Source organism: Buceros rhinoceros, unplaced genomic scaffold (genome assembly GCF_000710305.1).
Source record: "Buceros rhinoceros silvestris isolate BGI_N320 unplaced genomic scaffold, ASM71030v1 scaffold20948, whole genome shotgun sequence".
In the NCBI taxonomy this organism is placed as follows: domain Eukaryota; kingdom Metazoa; phylum Chordata; class Aves; order Bucerotiformes; family Bucerotidae; genus Buceros; species Buceros rhinoceros.
In genome coordinates this window covers 82,401-97,670 of record NW_010427747.1, presented here as the reverse complement: position 1 = coordinate 97,670, position 15,270 = coordinate 82,401, and the positions used below count along the sequence as shown (strand labels likewise).

The 15,270-nt window shown below is 38.2% G+C and overlaps 1 protein-coding gene across 1 annotated transcript in view; it reads left to right on the top strand.

The window, feature by feature from the left end:
* WNK1 (WNK lysine deficient protein kinase 1) overlaps positions 1–15,270 on the top strand; it is a 100,797-nt gene that overhangs the window by 21,997 nt on the left and 63,530 nt on the right. The window contains exons 3-4 of the mRNA XM_010142042.1: positions 10,315–10,487; positions 14,825–15,045. Of these exons, the coding sequence (XP_010140344.1) occupies positions 10,315–10,487; positions 14,825–15,045 (394 nt within the window). The remainder of the gene's footprint in view (positions 1–10,314; positions 10,488–14,824; positions 15,046–15,270) is intronic.

Here is a 15,270-nt window from a genome sequence, read left to right as displayed (position 1 = left end):
CCTACATGAGATCCTGTTTTGATTTTTGTCTATCTTGTAAGAATGTGCAGAGCAGCTAGAAATTGAGGGGTTTATGATGAATCCCTGAAAGATCACTGAATGAGAGAACTCTCTGTGAAGGAGAGATGTCTGTCATGGAGTTCTTTAGTGATTATTGTAAGGATTTTCTGTTGGCTGCCACCACAAGGCCTACACTTCATATGTCATCCTGTCATAACTGATAGTAATCCACAAATCTGTAAATTAAATGAAGTACTTTTCTGGATGTTTTTGCAGAAAACAAAGCAAAGCTGGGAAGAGTAACTCCTCTAGTGTAATTAGCCTGCATATGCAATATAGTGTTGTATGTCAACTTGAAGCTAATGTGTACTGGTAGGCTGCTGTGAGTTCGTCTTACAACTGGAGGAGGGCAGCCTTGAAGGGACTGCTGCTTAAATACTTGCGTAGACATTGTAAGTTCATTTCTTCTAGGCTTTATGCTGGCATTTTTGCAAGGGAACTAGTCAGAGGCACAGGAACACTACTAGTTCTTGTGTCCCTCCTACTTTGTTCATTCACAGTACAGCTTTGGAGTCACCGTGATGCTTGTGCATGGTTTCCAATGAGCGTATTGATGCAACTTCTCAACATACTGAGAAGTGGTTATAACTCCTCCCCTTCACCAGTGGCTTTGTGAAGTATATAGGACAAAGAATTGTAATATGGTTTTGATTCTCTGAATTGATTTGCCTGTATCAGAATCAGTTAAGGCTTCACCCTGATGTTTTCAGCATGTACTTACTCATAAAAGGACGCTTATGGTCATACAGAAATATGTGAAACAGAGCTACAGTTGCTTTTTTGATGCAATGAGTTAATCTGTAAGGTAACCAGAATGGATTGCAGAGGAGGCTTTTTTCCTGCAGTATTGTCACCCCCTGAATGGAGAATTAGATTTTCATAGTAAAATTAAACTGAGATGATTGGATGTACCTTCCCTTGCACTGACAAAGCAATCAATTCAGTGCAAAATGAGAATTGACATGAACTTCGAAACTTTTAATGAGGCGTCTGAGCCAAGTGACAAGATGGTCCATCTGGTTAATAGCTCATCAAGAATTCCGTTCAGCTAATGCTTCAATTCTGTAATGAGCCGTATGTGATAAACAAACCTTATTGTGAACTGGTACCAGACAGTAAACTTATCCGTTTATCCTCCATGGACTAAATAGCAATTTTAAAGCAAAAATAAAATAGATGAGCTCTTTGTTCTAGTACTGATTATTTTTATATAGACTAGCATTTTGATCACTGTCCCCTATGTTCAGCCTCTTAGAATGAATAAATTGAATAAAACTTTTAACTATCTTTTTATTTCTACACTTCTGCATAAGGAAACACAGGGTTGCATAGAGCAACCCTGGAATAGAAATGACTGAAGCCTAAACAGTTGCTTGCCATTCTTAGGCCAGATTCCTGAGGACTTGAGAGATTCCGGCGGAGGTCACATCTAAGCCATAGATTTCATATCTACTGTTTAAAATTTTTCTCTTACTGGCTGTGTGGAGAGCAAAAGAAAATACTATAAGTGATTTGATGAAGTATGAGCATAGTTCTTAATTTACACGGAAGCTGCTATGTAGTATTCATGGCTGAAGAGTGCAAGTTTTCCAAAGGAAATTGAGGTTAGGCAATCTACTTAGTCTTAGTCATTGTTTTCTGTGGAAGCGGAATTTGGTTCAATTCTTCAGTTTGGTCTGCATGGCCTGTGAATGTTTGTACTGATCTAAGAGTGGGAAGAGTAGTAGTATAGACTTGGATTAATGTGTGTATTTACACACAACACAGCTCTGGAAAACAAATTATCCACTCTCTGGTGGTACAATTTATCTGATGTTTGATTTTCCTGGGAAAAGTGAGGTGCTTTACTGCCAAGCATGTCCTATTCATGCTTCTTAAAATTTAGGTGAAAGCAAAAATCTACACCAGCTGAATTCTTTGGAAGCCTATCAGCCCGCCAGACTATTCTTGCCCTTTTGGAGTTGTACAGGTTCTCTTAAGTGCCTCTTGAAAAGATGACAATAGAGGTATAGCTTGCCCCAGTCTCTTAAGCAGCACGCTTACATCTGTCTGTATTTGAGCCTTCCATCTAGTATTGCACATGAAGTGTGCTAGCGTAGGAGTGTAGTCATCTTCGGCATTGCTGAAAATAAAAAAATCCCGCAGTGCTACTGTTATAAAAGATAAACTTTATTGGGAGCCGTACTTTAAGATTTCTTGTGACCTTACATAAAGAGGAAATGTTCTGATCTGCTGTTGTCCTGCAGAGAAACGAAAGTGTTTTTCTGCAGCTGTGTTCATGATGCACATTGTATTTGCGTGCTCCTTAGACTTCTGATCCCACTTCTGCCATTTGTTCAGTGTGAGGAAGTGAGGCAGAATGGCTTCATTTCTTACCAAGTTAATGAGCTTGTCTTTGGTGCTCGGGTGTGAGGTGGTGTTCCTAACTTCTTTTTTTAAAGATCTTTGGTTTTGTGTGGTCTAGTTATTCTTTTCTCCTGCTTTGTGTATAGCAATAGTATTAGCAGTAGACTTGTTCTGAATGTTCTAATGAATTATAGAATCCTGGAAACTTGAGGATTTAGCTGAATTTATCTAGCTGAAGATCTGAATGGACCATATAAATATAACTAGTTATATATCAGTTGTGTTTAATGATGCTAGCACTTGGTGAAAGCAAGCACAAACTTCAGTTCTGATGCCTTTTCTGTTGTGGGGAGACTGAGGATGTCCCTTCAAGCATAGGTTAAGTCTATGACATTGCTGCCACCAGGTGTCTTATATGCTGCTGCTACTACTGCTGGCACAGGTGCTACTGCATATGTAAAAGTGGGAAGTGACCACATCAGAGGAGTGTAATTACTGGTGGTGTTTTTATCCCATCCTCTGGTGAATCACAGGTTCATCAAAACTGACAATCAATCACAGGATAAAATGCGGGGAGCAGTGGTAGTATCTTTCAGTCACATACACAGACTTTAGTTGCAGATGCTCCACCTTCCGTGTTAAGACAAATTTATGTTTCTTATTTTCTGAAGCTTACTCAGGTGCTGATTCTTTCAGGATATGTATAATTGACTTCAGACTAAATCCTATTTGATGAAGGCTTCTGTCCATTCCTCTTCTGTCTGATCATTGAGTTTCCTTCCTCTTCCTCCTCCTGCTATCAGTTTACCCAAATATCATCTCTGTCAAGATATGTGTAACTTGTTTCTGGTATTCTCCTCTTTCAGCAGCAGCAATAAACTTGCATACACTTGCTGTATCACTAACCTGTATCAATGGTAATAGAAAGGACAAGAAGTAATTTTATTTTTTGGTGTTTTTTTCAACTAACTGCATCTTCTAATGAATTCCGTGCTGTGCTACTATTGTTGTGCATTGAAGTGCTAGAAATGAAAATATGTAAGAGGATGTATGGGTAGATGCTTTTCACAGGAAACTGTACAACTACTGTGAATAATTCCCCAACTTTTCACTTAGGCTGACCACTTGTGTACTTTCCTGAAACACAGATTATTTAGAATACACTCTGTAAGAGGAAGCCTACAAAATAAGTATTTACCCATAATCAGGAACTTAAAAAGGTGTAATAGATGACTGTTTTAAGTCCCTTTTCCGTCTTGTTAGATATGTATATTATACTTAGATGTTCTCTTTCTCCAGGTTATTTGCATACTCCATGAAGACTGTCTGTAGCTTATATAAAATTGAGGCTTCTTGTAAAGACTTGCTAAGCAGCAACGCAAAGTCATACTTTCAGGAAAGGTTAGCTTGGCACTGCGTTTTGTTTTGCTACGCATCCTCAGGTACTTTGTCTTCCATCTTCAAACTAAGATGAGGAGGAAAGGGACTGAAAAGGTTTGGGCCCTTTGCTACAAGATAGACTTCGAAGTGCCAGAACGTATCCAAAGAAGAGCAACAAAGCTGGTGAAGGGTCTAGAGTGCAAGTCTTTGAGGAGCAGCTGAGGGAACTGGAGTTGTTTAGCCTGGATGCATACTTTTGGAACAGCTATTGTTCGGCTCTGTTTAATCAGTTTTTCATGTTCAGTGGTTTGTAGAAAGGTATATTGGCAGAAGGATCTGTGCAGATCCTAGATCAACTTTTATGTCTGTTGCTGTGCAGGGATGCATTTAGAACAGTCTTTTTCCCCTCCCTTTATTTTTTCTCTCTGCCTGGTCTTTAGCCCTGGGAAGTCTGAAGTGGTTTATGTGTTGACACAGAAAAGCAGATACAGTTCTTATGCACTAAGACTTTCATTTCTAGGTACCAACTGTGTAATGGTGGATGATTTTTTTAAGCTCAGTGGATTCTTTGTTGATATTTTGTTAAACACAATGGTCACTGTGCTCTTTTTTCCTCTTAACTGCTAGATTTTTTCAGGATGAGAACACAGCAGCCCATAAAGCCTCAGTTCCATTAACAGTGCTGAGTATTAGAGCGCGGTCTTGCTAGCTTCTCCTCTGATGACCCCTCATTAACCTTGCCTAAAAGGCTTGCAAAGCCTTTCGCATATGCTGCAGAAATGCACACAGAAGAACATTTGTCTCTTCTGTATGCTACTTCTTCCTCTGAATAATAGGCTGGGAGCAGCAGTGTCTTCCCCTCAAATTCTCAGACATTTGGAAAGCTTGATAAAATGCTGCTTGGTGTAACCTGGTCATAGATAATTTACCTTGGTTGTGATTCAGAGTATCTATAATTCAACAGCGCTTTGAAGTCTGTCACGGTTGTGCATTTTCAGATTTCACCACTTGAAGACAGTTCATTGCTACTAATTTTTCTAGTGCATCTCTTTGGATAAAAGCTACATAGCGTTGCTCTAGTGTAGTTTAAAAAAAAAAATAACGACCACTAAATGTCCCTGCAATATAGCTACGTAGAATTTGTGGGTCTAGCAGAAGGATATGCAGAAAGCTAGTAAAACCTGTATGTACTATTCATTCTTTCGCTATTTCATCTTTACTGATTATCTTGCTGATACTGTGGGAGAGGGAATAGCTGTCTAAGCTGTGGCAGCTCACATACTGAGCTTTTTTTTTAAGTAATCTGGTTTAAAGTTGACTTTTGTCACCTGTGAATCTATTTATTTGTAGAAGATGGAAAGATTTCTAAGATAGGTTTGTTCTATTGTGCATAAAGGTTCTTTGGCACTTTGGCTCTGTTAAGTGTATTTGATATTAAGAAACAGAATATCACCTTTGAGGATGTATAGCATGAGTTAACAAATCTAATCTCTAATACCTCTTCCACGTGGGGTATTTCTCTTGTTATCCACTTATTTGGTATCCTGTAGCATGTGTTTCAGAGTGAAGTGCAGTGTGTCTTTTCTGCATAACTGTGCCAGCTGAATTACCCTAGAATTTAGCTCAGACCATTTGATGTGAGTTAATAAAAATGGACAGTGGAGGTGAGACCCATAGCTGAGCTCGGTCTGGATGAAGAACAGACTCAGGTGACGTGGTCAGAGAACAGTGCCTTGCTAAGTCGGCTCTTCTGCTGCTTTAGGTGTCTGAGCCAGGCTCTGTGACTGCTTGTGGTAGTGTGATATGCTTTGTGGATGTGTTACTTCTTGTCAGAATGTTAACAGGACAGAACTCAGGACAGCTATGGAAAGTTAGAAATAAAAATGTATGAAAAATTATTCAGTAGACTCAATAGCTATGTGAGCAACCCAGTTGAAATTTAAGGTTAATTTAGCTGCCAGAAATGTATTTTCTTTCCTCGTAAAGGATGCTGAATAGATATTAAGCCTTGGCTGAAAAATCACCAAAGGAATATAGGCATTTTTTGCTGATGATTTTTGTTTTTTGTGGCTTGGTACAGTAGCTAAGCTTGGGAGTGGGGGGTTGTTTTGGTTTTGGATTGGGTTGTTTGCTGTTATATAAGGCACCTACATACAGAGATAGGAGGAGGGTAGTAACAGTTCCTTGTATAATTCATGTTCCTGTAAATTAAGTACATTAGTGAAAGAGTAAGCCTATACCAGATTTATTATGAATGACCAAGATCCCTGATTTGCACTGAGTAATGTAAACATCTCTAATACCTCTTTTCTGACCAAAAGAAGTCAGTGGGAAAATACACAGATAAATGGAAACAGCCAAGAATTGAATTGTTCTGAGCTGAACAATTGTTTCACTCGCTGCCTGTCTCCATTCAGGCCCCTGGCACTTCAGAACACATGGGTCATGTGATGGGAAGCCTTGCTGTTTGTCCTGGCTTGTCAAAATGGTTTAATGTAGGTGGAAAGGAATGAATGAAATGAACGGAGTGGGCTTGATGCATCTGTTTCAGTTTGTTGGAAGGGCAGTCCAGTGGTTGGGATGTGACACTTAAGTCCTCTGGGGAAGCTATCAGTTCAGGAAGAACGATGCTGGCCCTTTTAAAGGATAGTTAAATCCATTTTAGGAAGTAAGCTTTTCTGCAATTTGATAGCTTTGAATATTTTAAAATATTTGGGCTATATCTGCTTGGAATGTACTAGCAATGAGACAAGTCTAGAAGTTAGCAGATCACATTCTTAGGACTTAGTCTTGTCTGGCTAAAGTTGCTTCATTATGGTAAAAAAAGACTGGGGGAGGAGAGTGTCCGTTTTTTAATTTTACTAGTAGGAATTCCAAAACAAGTTGGCCTTCGAAGGATAGGATATCAAGCCATATGTTATTAACTCTTCTTAAAGGGATGGTTTCTTCATAGAATTGTTCAAATTTCCCAGGTTTATGGAAAAGCATCTTATTGTGTCTATCTTGTTTAGTTTTGGTTTAATTTAAAAATTAAAATAAAAAATCAAAGAAAACATTACATTTGTTTAAGCAACCTTATACTTAGCAATACTGGAATGTTAAGTCGTGAAACCTCAATTTTTGCTTCCAGATGAAAACAACAAATATGTTCTAAAATGATCCATCTATTTAGACTGTGAGTTACAGGAAAAAGGCTGCAGGTGATAGATCTACTTATTTAATTCCCCTACAGGATGATTTAATCAAGTGCAATGCTTATTTTGAATAATATGCCACGAACTTCTTGCTACCTCAAGAGGCGGCGATACAGCTGAGGGTCTTGCATTTCTGCAATCTCCTGCTCAAAGGCCACAGTGGAATTTGAGAATCACCCTAAGCAGCTGCTTTGTTGGAAAGACGCATCTGGCATTTTGAGTCTCTTGGAGTATACACTTATAACTGAGGATGGTGAAAGCTGTCCCCAAGTTCTTGAAAAATGCTCTTTTAAATTCTCATTAAGTGACGATGTTGTCCTTCTCTTACAGCTCTGCTGTGTGGATTTCCTGTAATACCAAGATGCTCTCATTCCCCTGTTTTTCCCCCAAGAATTCATACCTAACACGCCTGGTGTCACCATTTAAGTCTCCTAGATTATATACGGTGCTCTGTTTTCTTGCTAATCTAATATTTTAGTAGCTGCAGCTGTTTAAGTTGCATCTTTGTACAGGAAAGAGCATCAAGTTGTCCCATTTGCCTATGCTAACAGCTCAAATAATGCCAAAATGCAGTATTTGGGATGGGCTTTGTTCTAGTCTGTCTCTGTGCAGGCTGGGAGACCTTACAGTCTAATATGTTCTAAGGTTCTGGTGTATGGAATACTCCAGATTTGAAAGTGTACTTGTCATTTTTAAATAGCCTGTTCTCCTGTAGGTTAACTGTTGGCAGGTTGCATTAGAATGTAGTTTGTGCAACTATAACCAGCCATTGTGCATACAGATCCATTTTGTTGGTGTAATTGTACATAAGATCTAATATTTTCCTGAATGCTAGAGTTGCGGTTTTTAAAGTGTACTTACTCTTTTCTGTTACTAGCATTAGCATTCCTTTGGGGAAAGAATATAAAAAACCTCTTATGAATGAATGTATAGGACATATATCCAAGGAAATGAGGGTAAAGGTAGTATGCATCACTGGTCTTACAAGATGAGAGGCCTCTCCTGTCTTACAGCTCTGTTTAAGATTAGCTTTTGCTGCTGCAGTATGCCACTGAATGGTGCAATATTTCTTCAGTTGCAAAACATAGCTGTCTTCCCTAGGTGAAATTTGTTGGCTTGCGTTTGTGTCCAGACTTGTCCCAGATCACTATGACTTTGAAAGAAGTGCTGAAATACTTAGTCACTATCTTGGGTGTTTTTGTGGTTTTTTTGTGTGCTGTTTTTTTAATGCTAGCACTGAATTATTGTCTGTTTTAAACATCACAGATCTGTTTGCTGGAACATGATGCTATTGTTGATGTGACAAGTAAGGGAGATGAGTCAAAATATGCATGCCAGTTAAGAGTCTGTTGATTGATAAGAATGGTTAGCACTTGTTAGTTTCTATTTGAGGCTGGTGGTACAGTGGTAGGGAAAACTGAATAAGGCCCTTAAGGGTGATTAGGCTTACAGAGGTATGCAAACTTATTGTGAAGTGTAGTCTAAAACTAGTTAGTAGTGTCTATAGTGGATAACTTGTTGGAATGCACAAATAAAGGAAATTTAATCCAAATGTATATCTAAAATCTAGGATTTGGACAAAAATGTGGGTGTTCATATTACATAGCTAAATTAAAAAGTGATGTAAAAGGAATTGCTGCAGCCTTGTTTGTATAATTACCATGTATAATAATTGGATTTACAGCTATACGCTAGTTTTAAAATGTGGATTATATGGATCAAGTGCAGAGGCTGGGAAAACTGTTCTTTATTTTGCTGCAAGAATGATTATGTTACTGTGGTTTAGTATTGCTTGAAGCATGGGTGTATGGTCTGTGACTGATGTACCTATTGCAGCTCTACTTTTCTGTATCACAGCTGTTTGTAGCAGTCAGAATTAACTGGTTTTGAACAGAACTTGTGCTGCTCTGTTCATTGTAATGAAAGGAGAGGTGTTAGATGGCTAAGAGATCTCAAACGGAAGTATTCCATATTTAAAAACCTGCCACCTAAGCAGGCATGAATACTTAAATATTTGTGGAGCATTTCTGCAAATGTTTTACATTGAAATTTGTTTGTGAGAGTATGCTTATGAACGGGTGAGAGGAGGTGGTAGTGCTAATTTCTGCAGAGAGAAATAGTTGCAGGATTGAATGCTTTTAATGTCCATATACTAAATTGGCAAGGCTTAAGCATTTAGCATCTTCCTAAGAAATGTAAAAGTGCGTGTGATCGGCATTCATAGGCACTGATAAGATCATGATCCTTGAGGTATTTTCAGACCTGTTTCCAAAATTTCACTTAGAAGACTTTCACACTTCTGAAAATTGGAACTTCCATGCCCAAAGATACTCTCTGAAGCTCTTAAAAATGTTAGTAATTTAAGTGAATATACGATAGTTCAGATATTAGCATGACTGAATGGTATTGAAAAGACACATTACCTGTAAAGAGAGGAAGGAGGAATTACTGCCTAGAGGACAGTAGAAGGTTGTGAGCAGTATAAGTAAACCCTGTGTGTTTTAATATCTCCTTTTAATTGAGGAGGAAATATGAAATTAAGTAACTTAAAATTTTTACTTGGATTTGACAAAGAGGTCACTGGTTATTCCTAAATAACTGTTAGGAATAATGATTCTAAAATTCTGGACTTAAAATATATCCTGAAATTTTTTAGCTGCATAGGGATACAATTTATGTAAATCTGACTGGTGTGACTGGTGCATTGATAACGCATTGGTAAACTGAGAATGCTGGATAACAACAGGAGACTGTTTTTTCATGATGTGCAGTTTATCGTGAGGTCATGCTTTTAGTCAAATCCAACTCATTCATTTCCACGGTCATAAGTACGTACTATGTGTTAGAGAGGTTTGATGCTCTACCCTCTGTATGGAGGGTTAATGCCATCAGTTACCAGTGGTCTGGATATTATATGCATTGAAATAACTAAATATTATTATGTAGGACATGAGAGAGATGCTTTAAGTGATCCAATTTTGTCTAATCTTGAACACTTGAATATTTGAGGACATTGTGTCTGCCTTCCACCTTAAGTCAGAAAATGACTCTGTTAGAGGAGGAGGATGAAACAGGAAAAGAAGATAATATACAGACTTGCAATTCATACCTCTGAGAACAGTCAGATTGTAAGGAAAAACATATGATTAAAAAGACTAGTAGGTTGTATTCTAAATAGAATGTTTAAGGGTAATTGCAAGTTAAGTAGTATTTAAGACTGCTGATTCTTGTTTTAGTCTACAGACTGTATCCTACTGTTTTTCAAGTTGCTGCTTCTCTGAGTAAGAAATAAGGCAAAGCCTTCTGATGTACTTTCTGTATTTTTTTTCATTAGGATCGGAAGCTGTCCAAGTCAGAGCGACAAAGATTTAAAGAGGAAGCTGAAATGCTGAAAGGGCTTCAGCATCCCAATATTGTCAGATTCTATGATTCCTGGGAGTCTACAGTCAAGGGAAAAAAGTGTATTGTTCTTGTGACAGAACTCATGACATCTGGAACATTGAAAACGTGAGTAAATTAAAGCATGTCAAAGCATGAAAGAATGATTAGCACAAAATCAGAGCACTGAAAATAGATCATATTTCAGAATAGATAACAACAGAGCCCTTTATCCCCTTTTCCCTTCTGCAGGGAAGCTCTCTTTTAAGAGGAGTGTTGCTAGCACTGCGAGTTATGGTAGAACATCCTTTAAGTTAGCAAGCTCATCAGATTCTTCCATGTGAAGTCCTAGTAAGCACATACAGAAAACTTTCAGATTTTGAGAGCTCGGGAAGAAAACGCTGTATTTTCACTTTTCAGAACTTTTTGTTTTCCTCTCCAGCTGTGTTCTATTTGGCTTGAGCTAGTTTGTAAAGTTCAAAGCACAAATTAACTGGCCTCTTTTGGGAGGTTTTGGGTGTTACTACAGTACAGTTAATATGTAAAAAGAAAAAAACACTACCTACTTGTTTAGCAGCTTCATGGAGTAGTACCTAATAATCTGAAAATATGTGGATGCCTGCAATTTCATCCTGTGAAGTAGTTGAGTAACACTAGATTTACTTTTAAGCCAGGGATAAAGACATTAGCAAATCAAACTGCCTCGGTGGCCCTCTAGTGGTATGTGGATCCTAGGGAAAGTTACACTGAAATCATGCCTTTGCCTTCCACTCAGAGGCTTGTAGAGTCTTGAGCTTGTTTGTGAGCATCTAGCCACCATTAATCTACTGGAAATAAAACTGCCAGCACTTGAAATTCAGGGGTTGTGGGTCGTTGTCTTAATTCAGTGCCTATTTTAGTCTTGGAGAGCCATTCAAATCGTAAATGTGTAAGTAGGCTATAGGAGGTGGAAGCAATTTGCAATCTCTTTGGTTAAAATAGCCTTTGAATGTCTTGTTTCTTATTGTCCTTATTGATAGCCACAAATGAACATACTTAAAGAAGGAAAAAATGGCTCTTTGGGAATCTGGACTCCAATTCCAGGGAAGTGTTTGTCTGTTGAAATAGTACTGGAGGGCTAAAGATATTGCAGCTTTCCTTTTAGCTGTACTTTTAGGGAAGACTTTTCTGAGGTTGTTTAAGGTATTTGAGATAAAATAATAGGTCTGTTGCTTCATGTGCTGTTTTCAGAGCAGTAATTAAGCAAGTGTTTTACAGCTCTGTATAGATGCCTTTGAAGTTAGCTGATTTTATGCTAGAATATGTAGCGTTAAATTTAACTTTTTTCTCCCTTTCTTACTCCTTTTTCCCTCCTCACAGATTTTAATATTTAGATTGGCTTATGTGGTGGTAGCAAGATAAAGTAGTAATAGACAATTACAAACTAGTGTGGTGGTAGAAAGAAATACCTCAGATTTACTGGCTATACGATTATTTGGTACTCTGAAGGATGAAGGTTGTCTTATTTTGTCCAGAAACAACTAGTAGGCTCTTTAATTGAAGATCTTCTTAAACTGTAGACTTCTGGGTGGGTATCTTCCCAACTATTGTTTAGTTTGAGTTATAGTTGTGATTTAGTTGATTTAGCTGTTGTAAAGAATTAAACTGCTTTCTGATATTGTGTGTTGTCGTGGAATTAAAATATTGGAGAAAAAATGGAGTTGTCTACTTTAAGTCTTTATACTATTAATGAAGACAGCAGGCCTTAATCTGACCTAGGTCTCAGTCACTAGTTTTGTTTAAGGTCTTTGCAGTGTGTGTTCCTGATCCACTTTAAACGAATGTGTTGTCTATCTGGTAGGACACATACCTTCATAACTATTTCTGCTAACTTAGTAGGGTTTCCTATAGCTCCTTGAGCTGAGATGCTCTAGGTCAGCAGCCTTCCTGCTTAAGAAAAGAAAACCCTAGCAACCAATCTTGAGACAGAAAGCCAAACTCTAGTTCCTGTTTCTTTCTATTAATTGAAACTAGTTATTAAGAAAGCCCTGTGTTCTCATCTTTGCTTGTATTCTGTGAAAGATCAAATACCTGTTGTCTTTAAATTCACTAGTAGCCTGTAAAATGGACAAGAACTATGTTGATTAAGTAGGAAGAAGTTCCTTGGAGGGTCACCAAGATGGTCAGGTGCTGGAGTACCAGACCTATGTGGAGGGCTGAGGGAACTGGGCTTGGTCATCCTGAATATCCTTTGGGGGTGACCTGACAGCCTTTCAGGACATACGGAAGAGTCAGGCTCTTCACAGTGGTGCTTGGTGGGAGGGTTAGAGTCAACAGGCATAAATTAAAACAAAAGAGGTTCAGACTGATGTAAGGAGAAGCTATATCAGTGGTGATAGTAAGGAAGTGAAACAGGTTGCCCCAAAATGTTGTGCAGGATCAGTCCATTCTTGGAGATACTAGGAACCTGTCTGGATACAGCACAGAGTAACCAGTTCTGACTTTGTGGCTGACCTTACCTTGAGCAGACACTTGGACTAGAAACCTCCTGAGGTCTCTTCAAGCCTGAGTTAACCTATGATACTAGGAAAACTGAAAATGTACTGGCTGGTAGGGTTGTCTGTGTATTTTTATGTATTTACGTATGCTTCTGTTTTAAAATGGGTTCTGCCTTAAGTGACATGTGATACAGTTTGTGACAGTGTTGTGGAAGAATGAAAGCAATGCTGCAGGATGCTGGGTGATGGTTGGACCCAGGTCCTTTAACAGTGAGAAGCTGGCAGTGGACTAGTATATTTGAAACCAAGAATGTAATTAGGGATTCCAGATGCTGAACTGAAGTGCCCCTACCATGTGATCTTTGGAAGAGGCTCAAGAGAGATGAATGAGGGTTGTGTCAATAGCAAAAATTCAAGTGGTAGCTGATGTGGTTAAGAACCTCCTTCAGTTTTTCTCTGTCCTTGGTTTGGCTTTTTCCCTGCCTGTTCTTTACGTTGTGTTTTGAGACTTGATTTCCTTCTGGAACTGGGTCCTGATTGCTTTTATAGATCTGTTTTCACAGCAGGATTATTGCTAGCAACTTGATTTTTCCAGATCTTCCTTTGAACTGGAGAAATTAAAAGGGATTACTATACTGCATTTTTACATTGCCGTTGATTCAAGTGATTTCATCAAGACTTTTTAACCTGATTAAACGGATATGCAGAAAAGACTGAGCGCAGGCCACAGAATAACTGAATGTGACTTCTTTTTATTTTATGATTGTAGTTGCTAGATTCCGTGCTGGTCACAATTTGCTACCAGTCTTGCAGTAGTGTGAAGCTGGTACTTATCTGAGACTTTGACTGAGTAACATTGGCTGAATAAGAATAAAGTCCCTGCTCTATGCAGCATATTAGTTCCTTTCTGTAACATATTTCAGCCCATACTTTTTTGAAAGGAAGAAAACAACGCTTTACTTGAAATTGTTTTAGCCAAAGAGGAGCTGTGAGAATACACTGCTGGAAAATACTTGAACACTGTCATAGGTTACTCAGCCTGTGGCACCTCTGTTTTGTTGAATTTAAAGAGTAGAATAAGATCATAGTCTTAGGTCACAAGCATTGGAAAATATTTTTGATAGGAAATTTGACTGTTCTGACATGGGATTTTAAAAAGCAGCCATGTTAGAACAATTAAAGTTGGATCACATTCTGCTGGCAGAGGGATACTGACTTTATACATGAACTCTTCCATGTCAATTATTTGGTAGATTTTCCTGCTCCGTCCGTATCTGTTCATAGTTTTGAAGTAGTGAGTAATACCAATCAGATTTAGGCAATCAAGCCCTGTCATGCACCAGGCAAGTGATCTCCTCAGACTTTTGAATTTGCTTGACAACTCAACAAATAAATTTGAAGCAGATTTAAAGTGTAACGTGGAAACCTTGACCAGAGTACTTGAACTAATATTGATAACTAGGAGCTCTCATACAGTTGGCCACAACTCTATACTTGTGAGCGTTTTGGCTTTAGTGCTCCACATTCCCACCCAGTTATATTTAATCAAAAGCCTGTAACTATTGAAGCTTTCGGGTTAAAAGGGAAAAAACTTGCCTCAAATGAATACATAAAGGCTTCAGCATTACAACAATCTTAATTCTGTCAGAGAAGCAGTGCCTTGAAACTTAGCAAGGCAACTGTCTAATTACTGTAGGGTGACTTGTATGCGAATAAATTATTAGCAATATATCAAGCATTTCACACTTATCTTTTGGCATTATAATCCCCTAGCTAGAAGAAAGGGAGCTGGTTTTAGGAGGGGGAATAATCTTTAGCTCCACTGAAGGTCTTGAAATGCCCAGGTAGATTTTAAAGTAGAAGGTGAAGTTGAAATTTGTGCATCTCTTTTAATTACTGCTTTTTTACTTCAGAACAGCAAATGATACAGTATAATCTACTATGTGTTAGCAGAACCTGTTTAACCTACTGTTACCTTTTTTTCATTAGGTATTTGAAAAGATTTAAAGTCATGAAAATTAAAGTACTACGCAGCTGGTGCCGTCAGATACTGAAAGGCTTACAATTTCTACACACACGCACTCCTCCTATTATTCATAGAGACTTAAAATGTGACAACATCTTTATTACTGGCCCCACTGGATCAGTCAAGATTGGAGACCTTGGTCTGGCAACCCTGAAACGAGCTTCTTTTGCCAAAAGTGTGATAGGTAAGACTCTCCTGTTTTGGAGGCTGATGAGCCAATCTACCTATTTGGAAACTTGAGTCTTTTAAGAGCTTTTCTTAATGTTGTTTCAAAAGTACATGGTCAAAGCCTAAAAACTTTATTGATGTCATTCTGTGTTTTTGATGGGATTACATGTTGAAATTTTGGCTGTGCTTTTGATAATTGTATATTAACATTAAATATTTTGGTATATAGATTAATTACTCT